The sequence below is a fragment of the Ahaetulla prasina genome, chromosome 17 (genome assembly GCF_028640845.1).
Source record: "Ahaetulla prasina isolate Xishuangbanna chromosome 17, ASM2864084v1, whole genome shotgun sequence".
Taxonomy (NCBI): Eukaryota; Metazoa; Chordata; class Lepidosauria; order Squamata; family Colubridae; genus Ahaetulla; species Ahaetulla prasina.
The window spans coordinates 5,665,678-5,684,324 of record NC_080555.1 but is presented as its reverse complement, the minus strand read 5'-3'; the positions used below and the strand labels follow the sequence as shown (position 1 = coordinate 5,684,324).

Genomic DNA, 18,647 nt, shown 5'->3' with positions numbered 1-18,647 from the left:
ATAGTCTGGACTTCAACTCCCAGAATTCCCCAGCCTCCACAGGCTGGGGAATTCTGGGAGTTGAAGTCCAGACCTCTTAAACAGAGGCGGGATTCACTTGCGTTCCCTGCCAGTTCGCAAATGTGAGCACACGCGCCAACTCTACGCATGCACTCGGCCTTCTGCGCATGCACAGTAGTCACACATTAGGTCCTGGAGGGTGGGTGGAGCCTCCTGCAGTCGCCGCTACAGGTTCGCACGAATCGGATGGACCTGGTTGAATCCCACCACTGCAAGTTGCGGAGGTTGAAAAACTCGGTAGGCTGGGCTACAATGACAAGAGTCTGGACTACACCTCCCAAAATTCCCCAGGGAATTCCGGCTGGGGAATTCTGGGAGTTGAAGTCCAGACCTCTTAAAATGGCTGAGGTTGAGAATATCGGTTATAACCGGTAAGTAGCTTCCCACACCGAACCAGAGGGAAATGCGCCGGTTTTTATGACTGTATTGCATTTTTTTAATTAGACGCTTTTGAGGGAAGATGATGAATTAGAACAATCAATTAGAAAGGGAAGGAAGTGGAACAAAAAAACCAGGATGGATGAATACATGCAAATGAGTAAATAAGGGATTTACAAAAGGAAGTGGAGAGTATAATTTGTCAGGATGGTGTGAATGGGTTGGAATAATTGAATATATCGTAAACATTTCACCCTAGGATGGTCCAAGCGAGGGATAAAATATCAGGACCACGGTCAGCGCAGTATAAATCATCGTATGAAATTGTGACCTGCAAGGAATTCTGACGTACAGCTGTTCGTTGAGTGACCATTCCAAGTTACCACAGCACTGGAAAAAGTTCAGACTTATGACTGATCCTCACACTTACGACCATTGCAGCCTCCCCACAGTCGTATCCGGGTGCTGGGCAACCTGCATGTCTTTACGACGGTTGCCACATTCCGAAGTCAGGTGATGTCCAACTGTGACACCACCCCCCTCCTCCCCCAGCTGGCTTCTGACAATCACAGTCAATGGAGAGGCTGGATTCGCTTAAAGACCATGCGATTCACTTAACAACTGTAGGGGTTCGCTTAAAAACGATGCCATTCGCTGAACAGCTGCAGAGGTTCGCTTAAGCCCAGAAGCACAAAAGGCCGTAAAATCAGGAGTGACTCACTTAACAACCCCTTTGCTTAGCAGCGGCAACTCTGGCTCCAATGGTGGTCGTAAGACAAGGACTGTCTGTAAAGGTCATTCTAATTTGGAAGTCCGATAAAGACGGCAATAGGAAAATTTTGTGTAGTGATAGATGGAAGGTTTTCTGACTGGCATCTAAAGCTTTCCCGACCAGCGTCCAGCCAGCTCCAACCTAGGATGGCCAATAGATGAGGACCATGGGAACTGTAGTTCCAAGCAACCCAAAGCTATCAATTTGGAGCAGATGTGCCATGTTTCCGCCCCCAAAAGAATAAATATCCGCACACAGATAGCTCTGCCTAAGAAATATATGGAGTCCTTGACTTACAACCTTTCATTTAGTGAGCATTCAAAATTACAACGGCACTGAAAAAAGTGAGTTGTGATTATTTTCCACACTTAACGACTGTTGCAGCATCCCCAGGGTCACGTGATTAAAATTCGGGTGCTTGGCCACTGACTCGTATTTATGATGGGTCACAGAGTCCCAGGGTCACACGATCCCCTTTGGTGACCTTCCGCCGAGCCAAGACAATGGGACGGGGGAGGGGGGGAAGCCGGATTCACTTAACAACCTGCTGAACTTATCAACTGCTGTGATTCACTTAACAACGGCGGCAAGACAGGTCGTCCGATAGAGCAAAACTTACTCAACCGCTGTCTGGCTTAAGGAACAGGAATGTTGGGCTCAAATAGCCGGGGACTACCTGTTGGTGGGGACGGGGGGGGCAAGGAAGAGAAATAAATAAGATAAAATAAAATAAAATTTAAGACAGGAAATGGGGACAGAGAGCAGAGAGACCAGAAGACACACACACACAAATACACACATACATAAATCGGAAAGCGATGCTCGAATTAAACCATCAACTCGTGCCTGGGTAGCATCGTAGGCCCTTCTGAAGGGCCGTGGCCCATCCGCGCCATTTCTCGATGAATAATTGAAACGGCTCTGATACATTTATTATCCCTTTAGTGCCAAAGTGGCACAGAAAGACTGCTGGTAATTGAAAAAATAGAACACAAATCTCCCGTTGAAAGGCCTGTTTCTTATCGCAGAGTAAACATGTCAGGCCTAATAAACAAAGAAGGAGAGGCGAGATGGTGCACCCAGGCCTGGCCGTTGATTTAACCGCTGATTTAGAACCCGGGTCCCGGGTTTGCCGAAGGGAAAAGGGTCCAGTATGGTGGCTATTTTTTTTTTAAGGTTTCGGGGGTAGGTGGGCATGGGGAAGGATAATCATAATCATATTAATTAAAACAAGGAAGGTAGGTTTGTTTTTATTTTTTTTCCCTTCTCCCCCCTTCTCTCCCGCTTCTATCGACCTGATAAAACGTCACTTTCTTTGTGTGTGTGTGTTTTCAATTGGCTGGAAAGAGGTTTGGTGCAAAGTGAGAATTTTGGCACAGGGGTTGCAAAAACGGGCCCCAACTGAAGCTTGGCACAGCTCCCTCGTAAGCCAGTAGAACACAAACCACTTTGCAGGATGTGTGACGGGTTTTGGACAACGAACGGGTTGTCGGGGGGGGGACGGGACGAGAAGACCCCGACAGAGGTGCTTGGAGCTCAAAGAATTAGAGTGAGGGTCTCCAAATCTGCCCCGGCCTCTGAATGTCCCCTCATCCCACCCCAGCAGAGGCAAAATGGCTTTGCAGAGCTGCCAAAAAATTGGGAGTTTTAAAAAAATGTATGTGCATATGGGGCAGTTTGGAAAAAGAAACACACCAGTGGTAAAATCTAAATTTCTTTCCTACCGGTTCTGTGGGCGTGGCTTGGTAGTGGGGTGTTGTGACCAAGGCCCAAGAAGTAATTACTAAACACAATTCAGTCCTCAGCAAACTTATTTTGTTAAAACAGCTGAGAATTAATTCATTCTCAGCTTAGTCCAAAACAGAATTCTTAATAACCAATCCGTTGGCCTTATCACCAACCTTTGATGTGTTTGGCAACCTGCCAAAGGCTTTTCTTGGCAAACCTTCCCCGCAAAGTTCAAGAGACGCTGAAAAGAAGCACAGAAATCAACGTTGCTTTTCTACAAAGAACCCAACGGCTCGTTGCTACTCTTTTAAGCCTTATGGGAGTGGCCAATCATCTCCTGGCCTTACTCCTGAGTCTTCCTTTTTGCTTTAGCTGCTCTTGCCTTCTGGCAGTTCTTTGCATGTGTGCACTAGGAACAGGCTCCTCCTGTTCCTCTGCCTCTCTGCTGTCCACCTCTGGAGGCTCCTGAGTCTGTGCATCGCTCCCAGATGGCCTTGGCCCCATCTCTGCCTCCAATGCAGAACCCTTGTCCGGGCCTTCCCCTGACTCCAGGACTGGCCCATCGTCCTCCCCAGCCTCCCCACTGTCCGACTCCATTGTCAGGTCCGTGGGCTGCTGGCAGACCACAGCAGTGGGTGTCATGTGACTGGGTGGGCGTGGCCATTTTTTTTTACTTTTTAAAGCATTTTTTAACTTAATTTAAAAAAAAAAAAACCAGCTGTGACAATCAGCTGTGCCCAATCCTCAGAACCTTTTAAAAACTTTTTAAAAGCATTTTTTTACTTCCAGTTCGGGTGAAGCGGTAGCATTTTTTTACTACCGGATCGGGCAAACCGGCCCTAACCGGTAACATTTCACTCCTGGTCTTGCCTTAACAACAGAAATTTTGGGCTCCGTTGTGGCCGTAAGTGGAGGACTTAACCTGTACAGCTTTTTGATGCTTTGAGCAATTTGAGCAGATCTTTTAAGGAAAGGAATTGGGGAATTATTTTGCTCCTGAAAAAATCAACGTCCCCTGTTTGTCTTTTCCCCAGACGCCCACATTTCAAACTCTAGGGAAAGAACGTGAGGGAGCAGAAATTCTTAAAGAAATTGATTATTTTGCTCCCAAGAGGCAGCGAGACTGGTTGGGGACCGGATCCCGAGGGAAAGGCTTTTAAAATCTGGTATAAAAAGCAAAGAAAAGGAGAAAGGAGTTTCTTTCCTAGCTGCTGGGAGCAACTCACATTCCAGTCTGAAAGGGGATTGTTTGCAGAAGGAAGGAAGTTAAGAGCTTGTCAAACAGACAGACAAAGCCGCCATCCCTTTTCCTCACTTTCAAACACAACCTCAAAGAAGAAGCAAATGAATTAAGACCAGATTTGGAATCTCGCTTCCCGTTTTGGTCACCCCCATTACAAAAAAAAAAGACATTTAGATTTCGGGAAAAAGCGCAGAGAAGAGCTGCAAGGATGATTAAAGGCCTGGAAACTAAAACATATGAAGAACGGTTGCAGGAACTGGGTAGGGCTAGCCAAGCTATTCTCCAAAGCACCTGAAGGCAGGACAAGAAGCAACGGGTGGAAACTAATCAAGGAGAGAAGCAACTCAGAACTAAGGAGAAATTTCCTGACAGTTAGAACAATTAAACAGTGGAACTACTTGCCTCCAGAAGTTGTGAATGCTCCAACACTGGAAGTTTTTAAGAAGATGTTGGATAACCATTTGTCTGAAGTGGTTGAGGGTTTCCTGCCTAAGCAGGGGGTTGGACTAGAAGACCTCCAAGGTCCCTTCCAACTCTGTTATTCTAGTCTAGTCTAGTCTAGAGAAATGAAGGACCAGGGCTGCTACAAAGAGGAGGAAGGTCAACTTAGTTTCCAAAGCACCTGAAGGCAGGACAAGAAGCAAAAGATGGAAACGCATCAAGGAGAGAGAAGCAACTTGGAATTAACAGTGAGGACAATTAACCAGCGGAACGGCTTGCCACCAGAAGTTGTGGGTGCTCCATTACTGGAGGTTTTTAAGAAGAGCCTGGACAGCCACCTGTCTGAAATGGGATGGGGTCTCCTGCTTGAGCAGGGGGGGTTGGACTAGAAGACCTCTGAGGTCCCTTCCAGCTTGATTCTGGCTGATGATTAAGTTGGCAAGATGCAGAATTGCACACGCCAATTTTTAAAAAACAAACATTAAAAATTGCACCCTTCCTTCCTTCCTTGTTTCTTTCTTTCTCCTTTCTTTTCCTTTCTTTTCCTTTCCTTTCCTTTCCTCTCCTTTCCTTTCCTTTCTTCTATTTTCCCTTCCCTTCCTTTCTTCTAATTTCCTTTCCTTTCCTTTCTCTTCCCTTCCCCTTTCTTTCTCCTTCCTTCTTTTCCCCTTTCCTTTCTCTTTTCTCTCCTTCTTTCTCTTTCCTTCCTTCCTTCCTTCCTTCCTTCCTTCCTTCCTTCCTTCCTTCCTTCCTTCCTTCCTTCCTTTTCGCCCTTCCCTTCCCTTCCCTCCCCTTTCCCCTTTCCTTATCCCTGGGAGATGGGCACGTTTAAACTTCAGCTTATACATTGCGTGACCTCTGTAGACGCCATATGCTAGCTAAATAAATAAAATCAAGCAGGCACAGAAGATTGATTGCAACGACAGGGTAAAAATCCAGCTTTTCCCGCACCTTACCTTGAATATAATGTTGCTGTTGTTTTTAAAGGACCACTATCCTTTGACATCTTGTGTAAGCAGCTTTTGGGGGATGATCAGGAAAAGGGAAGCCTGTGGAAGCTTCTCTGATTGACAGTTTGTTGTTTTTCTTCATTAGCTCAGCCCGACAAGAGATTTATGGGGGATTTTTTAACGAATAGCCCAGTTCCGAGGTCCAGCTTTTTAACACTACGCATGAGATTTATGGCACTTAGTCCGCAAGAGAGTGCATTAGCGGAAGGGCATCACTCTCTTTCAGCCCCCCCCAAGCAAAAAAAAAAACTCGCTCCATCTCTTTCTTCCTCTCTTTTTAATTTGATTGCAAAACAACTTTTAAAGGCTGGGAAATAAAATTAAAACAACAACAACCCCCCCACCACAAAGTAATGGACTGAAATTGTAGTTCTGGACAAGGACACCGGGCGAAGTGGCAGCCGAATGGGTACGGGTGGAAAGGGAAGGGCGGGGGGGGGGGAGAAAGAAGGACCAGTCAAGCTAAATCTCGATGTCTAACCGGGCTTTGAGAATCTGAAAAAGGACGAGAATTCGCCCCGTGCAATATCAGAAAATGGTCCTTTCGGCTGAGCTTTTTGTTCGTCTATTAAATTTGGAAGGGATGGGGAATGCCTTTCCTGAGAGGTTTTAGCCCCATAAATGAAATAATAAAATAAAAAAAGCTTTTTACAAAAATTGCTTTAGGGTGGGGCCGGTGGCTGCGTAGACACGTACTTCGAAATATATATATGAATTTCACTCGTGAATAAAATGACGTAGCCGGGAAGCAAAGATACGCACTGGCCAGCATTATTGCTAGGACTGTGCAATGAACATCGGCCATCAGGAGCTAGGCATACAGGCTACGGGGAGTCCTCAACATAGGACCACTCGTTAACGACTGTTCGCAGTTGCATGGGCACTGGGGGGAAAAAGTGACTTTAGTCCTCGCACTTACGACCATCGGGGCATCCGTACGGTCATGTAAGCAAAATTTAGGGGCTTGGCATCAGGGGTGAAATGCTCTCGGTTCGGACTGGATCGCCTGATCCGGTAGAGATGCTGGCGGGTGGTTTGGAGAACCAGTAGTAAAAATTCCTGCACCCCCGCCATGCCCAGCTGAGCCACACGATTATCAGAGGTTTTTTAAAAAAAACTTTTAAAAGCATTTGTTCTGAAAAAATGCTTTTAAAAGTAAAAAAAAAAGCCTCTGATGATCGCGCGGCTCAGCTGGGATCGTCAGAGCCTTTTAAAAGCATTTTTTATACAACCTCTTTGGCCGAAGAGGTTGTAGAAAAAATGCTTTTAAAAGGCTCCTCTGATGAACCCAGCTGAGTTGCCTGATCGTCAGAGGGTTTTCTTTTCTTTTAAAGGCAAAAAAAAAATGCTTTTAAAAGAAAAGAAAAGCCTCTGATGATCAGGCAACTCAGCTGGGATCGTCAGAGGAGCCTTTTAAAAAGCATGTTTTCTACAACCTCTTCGGCCGAAGAGGTTGTAGAAAAAATGCGTTTAAAAGTTAAAAAAAAAAGTTGGCCACGCCCACTCAGTCACATTACCCACCACCACCAAGCCACGCCCACAGAACCAGTAGTAACAAATTTTACATTTCACCACTGCTTGGCATGTATTTAGGGTGGTCGTAGAATCCCGAAGTCATGGGACGGCCATCTGTGACCTTCCCAGTCCGCAAACTCAATGGGGGGGAGGCGGATTCGCTTAAGGACCACACAATCCGCTTAACGACTGCAGTGATTCGCTGCTGATCAAAAGCTCGAAAAAGCAAGTGTGCGCAACTCACTGAACAGCTGCCTTCTTTAGCGATGGAAACTCTTGGCCCCCAATTGTGGTCGTATGTCAAGGACTGTTTGTAGCAACAGACACAACATTTTCATTGCACTAAATACTGTCTATTTTTTACCTCGTTGGGTTGCGATGGCGGCTTCATTTGCAGAAGCAAATTTAGCTGCGTTTGCAAGCCGTTTTTTTTAATTGTCAGCTCTCTTCGGCTTCTCAGATTAAACACACACACACACACACACACACACACACACACACACGCACGTGTGTTTGGGGTGGCGCTCTCCTTCAGAAAAATGACCCCCTTCCTCAAGCCAAGCCAAATCTTTAGGGACGCTCAGCTTCCAGGTGTTCAGGCAACATCTGGAGGGCGCCTCCGTCCAGATGTGCTCCGACAGGAGCATTTTTCAGAAGAGCTATTTTTAGCCCCTCCGGGAGCCATGAAAAGGAGGCTCCCAGTTGTCAGGATTAGTGTTTTCGGGGGCATCAATCTTAACCAGGTTTGAAGTGAGTCTCGTCACTCGCATCTCCGGCAGGTGGGAAGATATGAAGGTCCTCCCTGAGATGGAGAAAGTGATTTCAATCCCTCTGGGGGCTTATTTTGGGTTTCCTGCCTGCCTGCCTGTCCCTCTTTCTTTCTTTCTTTCTTTCTTTCATTTTTTCCTTTCTTTCTTTCTTTCATTCTTTCTTTCTCTTTCTTTCATTTTCCTTTCTTTCTTTCTCTTTCTCTCTTTTTGTTTTTCTTTTTCCTTCCTTCCTTCCTCCTTCCTCCCTCCCCTTCCCCTTTCCTTTCCTCCCTCCTCCCCCTCTCCTTCCTTCCTTTCCTTCCCCCTCCCTCAGTCCCTTTTTCTTTCTTTCTTTCTTTTTCTTTCTTTTTCTCTCTTTCTCTCTCTCTTTTCATTTTTCTTCTTCCTTCCTTCCTCCTTCCTCCATCCCTCTTCCTTTCCTTTCCTCCTTCCTCCTCCTCCTCTCCTTCCTTCCTTTCCTTCCCCCTCCCTCCCTCAGTCCCTCTTTCTTTCTTTTTCTTTCTTTCTTTTTCTCTCTCTCTCTCTTTTCATTTTCTTTTTCCTTCCTTCCTCCTTCCTCCATCCCTCTTCCTTTCCTTTCCTCCTTCCTCCTCCTCCTCTCCTTCCTTCCTTTCCTTCCCCCTCCCTCCCTCCGTCCCCCTTTCTTTCTTTCTTTTTTCTTTTTCTCTCTTTCTCTCTCTTTCTTTTCATTTTTCTTCTTCCTTCCTTCCTCCTTCCTCCATCCCTCTTCCTTCCTCTTTCCTTTACTTTCCCCTCCTCTCCTCCCTTCCTTCCTCCCTCTCTTCCTTTCCTTCCCTCCCTCCCTCCTCAGTCCCTCTTTCTTTCTTTTTCTTTCTTTTTTCTTTTTCTCTCTTTCTCTCTCTTTCTTTTCATTTTTCTTCTTCCTTCCTTCCTCCTTCCTCCATCCCTCTTCCTTCCTCTTTCCTTTCCTCCCTCTCTTCCTTTCCTTCCCTCCCTCCCTCCCTCAGTCCCTTCCTTCCTTCCTTCCTTCCTTCCTTCCTTCCTTTCATTTTTCTTTGTCCTTCCTTCCTCCTTCCTCCTTCCTCCCTTCCCCTCCCTCCTTCCCCTTTCTTTTCCTTTCTTTTCCTTTCCTTTCCTTTCCTTTCCTTCCTCCCCTCCCCTCCCTCCCTTCCTCATAGACACAACCTGCTCGCTAGGCAGGATTTGACACATTTGGTTATGTGTGTGTATGTCTGCAGAACCTGGGATTGGTAAAACTCTTTCCCTCCCTTAATTTTGGACTTAATGTTTTTTTGCTGATTAAGAATTTAGATCCCTTCATTTTAGTTGTTTTTAGCCACTCAAAGTGGAACCCTCACTTCCACTTGCAAAAACGGCTTACAGAGAGTCCTCAATTTACAACCATGTGCTTAGTGACTGCTCGAAGTTACAACGGCACTAAAAAAAGTGACTTGCGACCAGTGGGGAAATCCATTTTTTTTTTACTACCGGTTCTGTGGGCGTGGCTTGGTGGGGTGTGGCAGGGGACATCTCCATTCCCACCCCACTCCAGCAGGATACTGCAAAACCTCCATTCCCACCCTACTCTGGGGCCAGCCAGAGGTGGTATTTGCCGGTTCTCTGAACTGCTCAAAATTTCCGCTACCGGTTCTCCAGAACCTGCCAGAACCTGCTGGGTTTCACTCTTGTTTGCAGCCATTTTTCACTACTTTGACTGTAGCTGCATCCTGATCCCCTTTTGTGGCCTTCTAAACCGATTTATAATTTATAAGGGATGCAGTGGCTCAGTGGCTAAGACGCTGAGCTTGTCAATCGAAAAGTTGACTGTTTGAATCCCTAGTGCCGCGTAATGGGGTGAGCTCCTGTGACTTGTCCCAGCTTCTGCCAACCTAGCAGCTGGAAAGCAGGTAAAAAATGCAAGTAGAAAAATAGGGGCCACCTTTGGTGGGAAGGGAACAGTGTTCCGTGCGCCTTTGGCGTTGAGTCATGCCAGCCACATGACCACGGAGACGTCCTCGGACAGCGCTGGCTCTTCGGCTTTGAAACGGAGATGAGCACCGCCCCCTAGAGTCAGGAACGACTAGCAGGTAGGTGCGAGGGGAACCTTTACCTTAAACCAATTTATAAAGGAAGGAACAAGCAAGGAACAACTGAAATGGCTTGGCCAGAATTCAAGCTGCAGATTGATTGATTGATTGATTGATTGACTGACTGACTGATAGATTAAATCTCTGTTGCCCATCTCACTCCAAGGCAACTCAGTCAAGGACTGAGGTTTCCACAAGTCAGCACAGCTGGCTGAATCCCAGCCTCTTGGCTCAAAAACCTTGAGGACTACCTGCTTAGGAAAACCATTTCTTCCAATCGGGCTGACTATGGGACCAGCAGTCTTTAGCCAGGCCTTCTGCACTGATCTCTGTCAATTCCTCCCCATATACTGTAGGCAATCCTGGCTAGCTGGGGAGAGGGGGGTGAGAGAGGAAAGGGGAGGGGGGGCGAAAGGAGGGTCATTGCTAAGTCTGCAGCTTCAGAGTTTATTTCCAAGCGGGCGGGGGGGGGAGCACAGGTTAATGGATGGGAGAATAAATCGCCCCCCGGCTGAGTCTTGTTTATCAACGTGACAAAAAAAGAAGAGTTGACAAGTTCGGGGCTTTAAGGAGTGCAACCGAATGGGATCACCGGGGGTTCAGACATAAATAAGAGACCCATTAATGCTGGCAACGAGGTTGCTGGGAGAGGGGGGGGCAGCCTTGAGGAAAGTGGGTGGGGGAGGGAGGGCTTTGTTTGCTGGACCCCTTCCTCTCTTTGCAATTTGCTTGCTGGCAAGGCTCGCTTTGCAAATATTTTGGCTGAGCAACAGCTGGGCTGCACTCCTTATGGGGCGGGGCGGGCGGGGGGGGACGGGGAGATCGCAGAATTGTAAACAGCCCCTTGGTGGATGCAAGTTGTGATGTTAGCTGTTAGGTTTGCAAGAGAGGCACCGAGCTCACCCAAGGACCCCACCATCCTCCTCCCCCTTCTCCCTGCAAAGCCCTTTCCCTTCTAGCACTGATGATGTTACCTAGTTGGGTCGTGAAAAGTCTGCAAGAAAACCACCCAGCTCAGAGAGAACCAAGGGCCCCACAGTCCTCCTCCTCTTCCTCCTCCTCCTCTTCCTTTCTCCTTCTTTTCCTCCCCCTCCTCCTCCTCCCTCTCCTCCTCCTCCTCTTCCTCCCCCTCCTCCTCCTCTTCTTTCTCTTTCTCCTCCTCCTCCTCCTCAATCCAACTCCCTTCTAGCGCTGATGATGTTATCTAGTTGGGTCGTGAAAAGTCTGCAAGAAAACAACCCAGCTCAGAGCACCAAGGACAGTCCTCCTCCGCTCTGCAAACCCTAACACTGATGACGTTACCTAGCTGGGTCTCGAAACGTCCGCAAGAAAACCACCCAGCTCAGGGAGCACCCAGGAAACAAGCACCAAGGATTTGTTCACGAATACAGGGAGTTCCTTGACTTGTGACCACAGCCCAACATACCCGCTGCTAAGCGAGACGTTTGCTAAGTGAGTTTGGCCCCGTTCTACGACCTTCCTGGCCGCCGTTGTTAAGTGCATCGCCATAATTGTTAAGTTAGGGACACGGCTGTTAAGTGGGCCTGGCTTCCCCCTGTTGACTTCGGTTGTTGGAAGGTCGCAAAAGGGGATCATGTGACACACACACACACACCCGGGACCACTGGGACCGTCATAAATATGAATCAGTTGCCAAGTGTCCGAATTTTGACCATGGGACAAGTACGGGGATGCCGCAACGGTCGTAAAGGTGAAAAACGGCTATAAGTCCTTTTTTTCATTGCTGTTGTAATTTCGAATGGCCACTAAATGAACGGTTATAAGTCAAGGACTGCCTGTGTTCTACTAGCCCCGTGACGGCGAGCCTACGGCACTCTATGCCACCTGTGACACGCGGAGCCAGATCTGTGGACACGCGAGCATTGCCGCAGCTCAGTTCCAGCATGCGGCAGCCAATTGATTTTCGGGCCTTCCAGGCCCAACAGAAGCTGGGAAATGGGCCGTTTTCACCCTCCCTAGGCTCCAAGAAAGGCTCTGGTAGTCTTGTCGCCACCTGCCAAAAGCGGGGAGAGTGTGGGGGAGTCGCACGCGCTCCCCCCGCTTCTGGCACGCAACGGCAAGAAGGTTAGCCATCACTGTACTAGCCTGTGTCTACTGCTTGCATAATCACTGGCTATTGGAAGAGGCTGCTCAGTGTTGCTCTGTAGGAGTAACTGTTCTCGGCTGATCTTTTCCACTAAACTTTCTTGAAAATGAGGGCAGGCGGGGTGGGTGGGGGGATTTCCCCCGCCCCACCGCATAGAGGGGTGAGAGACTTAATCTCTTTCTAGCTCAGGTTAGCTTCAAATATGCTTATTTATAAATCCACTCCATGGCATTTAAGAACTAAGCCGTAGATTAAAAGAAGAAGAAGAAGAAATTATAGGAAAGCTTGCGTCGTTGAAAATATATATATTTTTCCTCAGCTGAGCACATTCTCACATGTGTGGTTTTTGGTTTTTTTTTAATGCTTCTTATCCTAAAAATGAGCAATTTTTTTACATCCACGTTTTCTGGTCACTGAGAATGGTGCTGAAAAATTTGGAGAAAGACCAAGCTGGTGAAATGGAAAGGAAGTTGGTTTGCTTAAAAAAAGACCAAGATTCCCCTCTCTGTCAAGCCAGCATGTATCCCTTGTTCAACCATCATTGCAGAAATGGCTGCATTTCATTGCTGAATAAAAAGATGGGATCACCTGATATATTCCTTGAGATAGATAGATAGATAGATAGATAGATAGATAGATAGATAGATAGATAGATAGATAGATAGATAGATGATAGATAGGATGGATGGATGGATGGATGGATGGATGGATGGATGGATGGATGGATGGATGATAGATAGAGGATATACATGATAGATTGAAAGATCATAGATAGATTGACAGATAGATTGATAGATGATAGATGGACAGATAGACAGACATCTACCAATAGATAACTATTTTCTACCATCCACATCTATCTTTCTGTCTGTCTTGTCTAGATAGATGATAGATAGATAGATAGATAGATAGATAGATAGATAGATAGATAGATAGATAGATAGATAGATAGATAGATAGAATTCTTTATTGGCCAAGTGTCATTGCACACACAAGGAATTTTTTTTTTTTAAATTTACATTTATATCCCGCCCTTCTCCGAAGACTCAGGGCGGCTTACAGTGTATAAGGCAATACACTGTAATTTGTATTACAATTTGTATTTGTAATACCAATTTGTCTTTGGTGCATAAGCTCTCACTGTACATAAAAAAAGCATTCATCAAGAATCATAAGATATGCTTAGTGATAGTCATAGGTTACTAATAAGCAATCAAATCATACTAGGAAACAAATAAAACAATATAAATCGTAAAGATACAAGACACACACACACACACACACACACACACATGAATGATGAGATATATTTTATTCTTGGTTTATTTTTTGTTCTATTTTATTTTTATTTTTGGTGAACAGCAAAGAACGCTGGCTTTTATTTGGGGACGCTTTCAAATTCGGATGTCCCCTGATGCTTCCTGTTCTTGTGGAGTGGGGGGGCAGTAAACAAATTTGGGGTGCAAATAAATAAAACCCCGACCTAAAAGATGCAGGAATGTGACGTGTCTCAGCTTGAGCGTGTTGGACTCGGGGGCAGCTTGAAAACCTGAAGGACGGTATCTCATGTGGCACAGAAAGCTGTAATACTAGGCAGGAGACGGGGATGGTGACAGCTAAATCCCGGGAGACTTTGGTCCTCCAAAATGTGTCGGCCTCGCGGGAGAAACCAGACAGAAATCACAACTGGATAAACTTAATTCCGTGTTTATTATAAAGCTACCCTGACAGAATCTGGCCGGTCTGAAAGTACCATTCTCCTGCTGTCAATTTTTAACAGGCTGAGAGGAGGTCCATTGTGAGCCTCTTGTTTTGCCCGCCATGGGGCAGTCCTCGACTTACGACCACGACGGAGCCCCAAATTTCCGGGTTTGCTGGGTGAGAGAGTGGTGAGGTTTTGCCCCGTTTTTACGACCTTCCTCGCCACATTCGCGAAGCGGATCACCGCAAGTTGTTAAATTAGTAACAAGAGTTGTGAAGCGAATCCGGTTTCCCCATCGACACTGGGGAAACCAGTGGGACCGGTCAAAAGCAGGGGATCGCGTGAGCCCGGGGACACTGCAACCGTCATAAATATGAATCAGTTGCCAAGCGTCTCTGAATTTTGATCACGCGACCAGGAGGAAGCTGCAACAGTTCTAAGGGTTAAAAAATGGTTACAAAGTCCCTTTTTTCAGCGCCCTTGAAACTTGTAAACCAAGGGTCAGCAACCTGGGGCTCTGGAGCCGCATGTGGCTCTTTCACCCCTCTGATGCGGCTCCCTGTCACTCAAAATATGTGTCACAACTGCCAATGTGCGACACCCGCCCGGTATGTGATTTGTTGAGCTTTTCGATCCCCAGTAGGCCAACCATTGGTAAATCCGAGAAAAGAAAAGTTTCAGAAGAAAACAGAACGTTTAATTTCAACTACATCTGCTAGTTTTGTGGCCGCTCAAGAAATAGTCAGGCACGGGAAGGGTTTTTGTGGCTCTCGGTGTTTTCTTTTCTGTGGGAAACGGGTCCAAATGGCTCTTTGAGTGTTGAAGGTTGCAGACCCCTGCTTTAAACAAATGGAAGTGAGCCAAGGATTACCTGTATTTAGCTCCGGGCTCAGCTGTCTCTTATCTAACTGTTCCCTTCTCTTCGCCGGCTTCCCAAGGTCTTCCCACGTACCATTACAGAATGTGTGTCAGGAACCAAACACAACTTGCTGTTTGTATGGAAAACAGAGAATCCATAGGAAGCTGAAAACCTGTGAAAATCCTTGCTTTGTAGACAGCGTCCACAACGCGCAGTGGGGCCAGGGGTGGGTTCTACTTAACTTTACTACCGGTTTGCAATGGGAGCGTGTGTGTGTGTGCGTGTGTTTCTGCGCATGCGCAGATCACCCGTGATGACGTCGTGGCAAGTGGGCGGAGCCTCCCACCGGTTTTACTACCGGTTCTATAGAACCGGACTGAACCAGGGGCAACCCACCACTGAGTGGGGCCTTACATTTGTGGTAAGAACAATTGGAGGAGCAGAAAGTATTTAGTTAAGTGGTGGGGGAATATTTTTATAGGTTCTTGAAGAGGGTGATGACACTGAGGAGCTTAGGAGGAAGTGGGTCAGGACAAAACCCTGATTTGAAAATCAAATAAAAAGAAGCCCCCAAAGGTACTGCAATGAACATACAAAGGTAGCCACGTGTGTCTTAATAATTAAAAGGAATATACAAATTTTAAAAAAAATCAAAAGAGTGACTTGGATAAATTCCCTGTATTGGATTTGCAAAAGAGGATTTTGTGAGAAGGGACAAAAAAAGAAAGAGAAAAGAAATCAAATTCCAGGACATTATTTGGAGGGACTTAAGATCAAGATTGTAAAAGGAAGGAATGTAAAGGTGGTTTATTTGAGCAAGGTTAAAACTGTTACGTTGTTATCTCTGGTAATTCTGAATGGATTTTTGCTGATCGGGATTGAACAATGAGGCTTTAAGGATGTGTTTATAGATAAGAGATGAGATATGGGAAAAAGAAAATGTTGTATTTTAAGAGAAAGTGATAAATTACCGGTACTAAAATTATTTATACTTGTTGAGAAGAAAGCGGAAGTCGTTTCTTTATAAATTTTTCTTTTTTTCCCTTTTAATATATGCCAAAGTTTGTTTTCTATTCTGCCAAACAACCGGCTGATCGACCAATTTCATTTTTTTAATGGCCTTGCTGAATCGATTATGTAAATGAACTGCTATCACAAGCATTTTTTTGGATTTCTGGGACAGCCCGGAGAAATTTTCACTCGGAATTTTTCTCTCGCCCTAAGAAGCAGATTAGAAATGTGCTAACAAGAGGCCTCCTAAGGCTGCATCCCAGGAAAATAACCAGAGCAAAGAGCGATACGGTTCACATCAAATGCTAAAATGCAGATTTCCCCAAGCAGTGGTTCATGGAAGACTCCACCACCGGCTGAATTTGGGGGAAAAAAATCCATAAATTCTTAAATGGGGTTTAGAAACGACAGGGAATAACGGAGTTGGAAGAGACCTTGGAGGTCTTCTAGTCCAACCCCCAACACCATTTTAAACAAATGGCCGTCCAATCTCCTCTTAAAATCCTGGATGGAGGTTTTTCCGTTCACATAAACACGTTTACACAACCTGCAAGAAGAACACATTCCCACAACATGCAGATTTCCATAAACATTCTTATCATGACACAGCATTGAAGAGAGGCCGAGTTTCATTGGCAGATGGCTTTGAATAAAAACAAGATTCTCCCAACCATATCTCCCCAAAAAGAGAAATAAATGCAGGACTGGCTTTCCAACGGCTATTTACTTGGACAGGGATATAGGGGCAAAGTTAATACGAGTTCTTAAGTAGCAGACACGGAAAAGAAACCACAGGATAGAGAGAAAGAGTCACATAGCAGCAAGAGGGACACTTTCAGGGGTGGGATTCAGTCGGTTCGGAATTTTACAGATGCTAATTTTACATCTGGTTCGCCAAACCAGTAATTGCAAGGACCGGCTGGCCCCGCCCAGCTCACCCCGCCCTTCCCAGGAGTCTCCATGCGGTCCTTTTTGGATGCGAGGTAAGTGCAGGGCCTTTGAAAATTCAATTTCAAAAAATTGAAATTTTTTCAATCCCACCCCTGGACACTATCGACATTTGATTTAAGAAATGAAATAAATAACATAGAACGAAGCAAAGAAGGGAAGGGAATAAAGTGAAAGTGAAAGTAAAATGAAGCAGGCGTGGAAGTAAAAGGTGAGAGTGAAACTGAGGGCGAAGGCAGAGGCGAAGCTGAAGGTGGAAGTGAACTGAAAGCGAAAGGGAAGAGGAAAGGGAAGTTAGGTGAAAGTGAAAGTGAAGTAAGTGAAAGTGATCGAAGGTGGAAGTGAAGCGAAGTGAAACTGGGGAAGTGAAAGTGGATATGAAGGGTAAAAGCGAAAGCTATGTTGAGTGAAAGTGAAGGTGAAAGCGAAGGTGGAAGTGAAGTGAGGTAAAAGCGAAAGTGAAAGCCAAGGTGAACGTGGAAGTGAAATAAGGTAAAGTAAAATAGAGATGCAACAGCCCTCTGGAAGTAATTGGACTCTAGTTCCCATTACGGCCAGTAATCAAAGAGGATGGGTTGTGTAGTCCCACAAATTCTGGATGGCCACAGGGATCAACGTCAGCTGGCGGGGAACGTCTATTTTGTCACGGCTGGGGCAAGATGTAAAGTAGGTCCGATCCAGCTGGGCCTTCCTTACACTCCAAACATCTGCTGGGCCAGCCACCAGCCGTTTGCCCGGATCCTATTTTTCTTCCCTTCCCTTTCCCAATCAGCCAGAGATATTAATTACAAAGACATGGAGGCAAAAAAAAAAAAAAAGCTATCAATTAGAAAACTTACCGCCGCCGCCTCCCAGCAGGGAACTGTTAGCTAAAAGGAAAACAGAGAAAAAAAAAAGATGTTAAATTGCTGTCTGGTTAGGAGCTATTTCGGTTGATTCACATGCTCAAGAGTTGTTACACAATTTTGCCATCTTCAGTCTCTACAATCTGTCCCTGATGGGACCCACAATCTTGTTGAACCTGAAAGGAGCATCCAGAAATTGGGATGTTAACTTATCCCCCGAGTCCTGTTCGGGGCTGGGAATAGTCCAAATCCATAAATCCTAATGATAGAGCTAATATATATACCGTATTTTTCGGAGTATAAGATGCACTTTCCCCCCCCCCAAAAGAGGATGAAAATGTGGGTGCGTCTTATACATTGAATGTAGCCCCACCCACCCGCTGCCACCCCCCTCGGAAAATGGGGCGCGTGGAGGCGGCAATACTCTATGCCAATCCCTGCAACCTGAAACAGCTGATCTTCGGGAGGCCGATCCAACCGACAATCAGCTGCTTGTGCTAATCAGGCCGTGCTGAAGCTGAAACGGGCTGTTTGCTGCAAGGAGGCAAATTGCTGGGAGGCAGAGGCAGATTTTTTTTTCTTGTGCTAATCAGGCTGTGCTGAAACTGAAACGGAAACAGGCTGTTTGCTGTATGCTGCAAGAAGGCAAATTGCTGGGAGGCAGAGGCAGATTTTTTTTTTTCTTATTTTCCTCCCCAAAAAAGGTAGGTGCGTCTTATAGTCCAGAGCATCTTATACTCTGAAAAATACGGTATTTTTTATTTCATTCAATTTAGACCCTGCTGATGCCAAGATGACTCTGGGGAGCTTAGAGTTTCGAACTCTGCAGGGAGTCCTTGACTCTGACAAATATTTATTTGGTGACGGTTTGAATTTTCAACGGCATTGGAAAAAGTGACTTACGACCGTTTTTCAGTCACGTGATCAAGATTCAGACCCTTGGCAACTGACTCATATTTATGACGGTTGCAATGTCCCTCTGTGTGTGTGTGTGTGTGTGTGTGTGTGTGTGTGTGTGTGTGTGTGTGACGTGATTTCCTTTTGTGAGTTTCTGACGAGCAAAGCCAATGGGGAAGCCGGATTCACTTAACAACCTTGTGACTAATTTAACATCTGCTGCAAGTCACTTGTTTTTAAGCTCCGTTGTAACTTTGAACGGTCGTTAAACAAACAGTGGTAAGTCAAGGACTACCTGGCTGATCTTAACTTG

The 18,647-nt window shown here is 45.9% G+C and overlaps 1 protein-coding gene across 3 annotated transcripts in view; it reads right to left on the bottom strand.

Annotated features, from left to right (window-relative positions):
• MACROD1 (mono-ADP ribosylhydrolase 1) overlaps positions 1-18,647 on the bottom strand; it is a 236,417-nt gene that overhangs the window by 42,743 nt on the left and 175,027 nt on the right. For all 3 annotated transcript variants that reach the window (XM_058159920.1, XM_058159922.1, XM_058159921.1), the window contains exon 4: positions 17,432-17,461. In XM_058159920.1, coding sequence (XP_058015903.1) covers positions 17,432-17,461 — 30 coding nt within the window. The remainder of the gene's footprint in view (positions 1-17,431; positions 17,462-18,647) is intronic.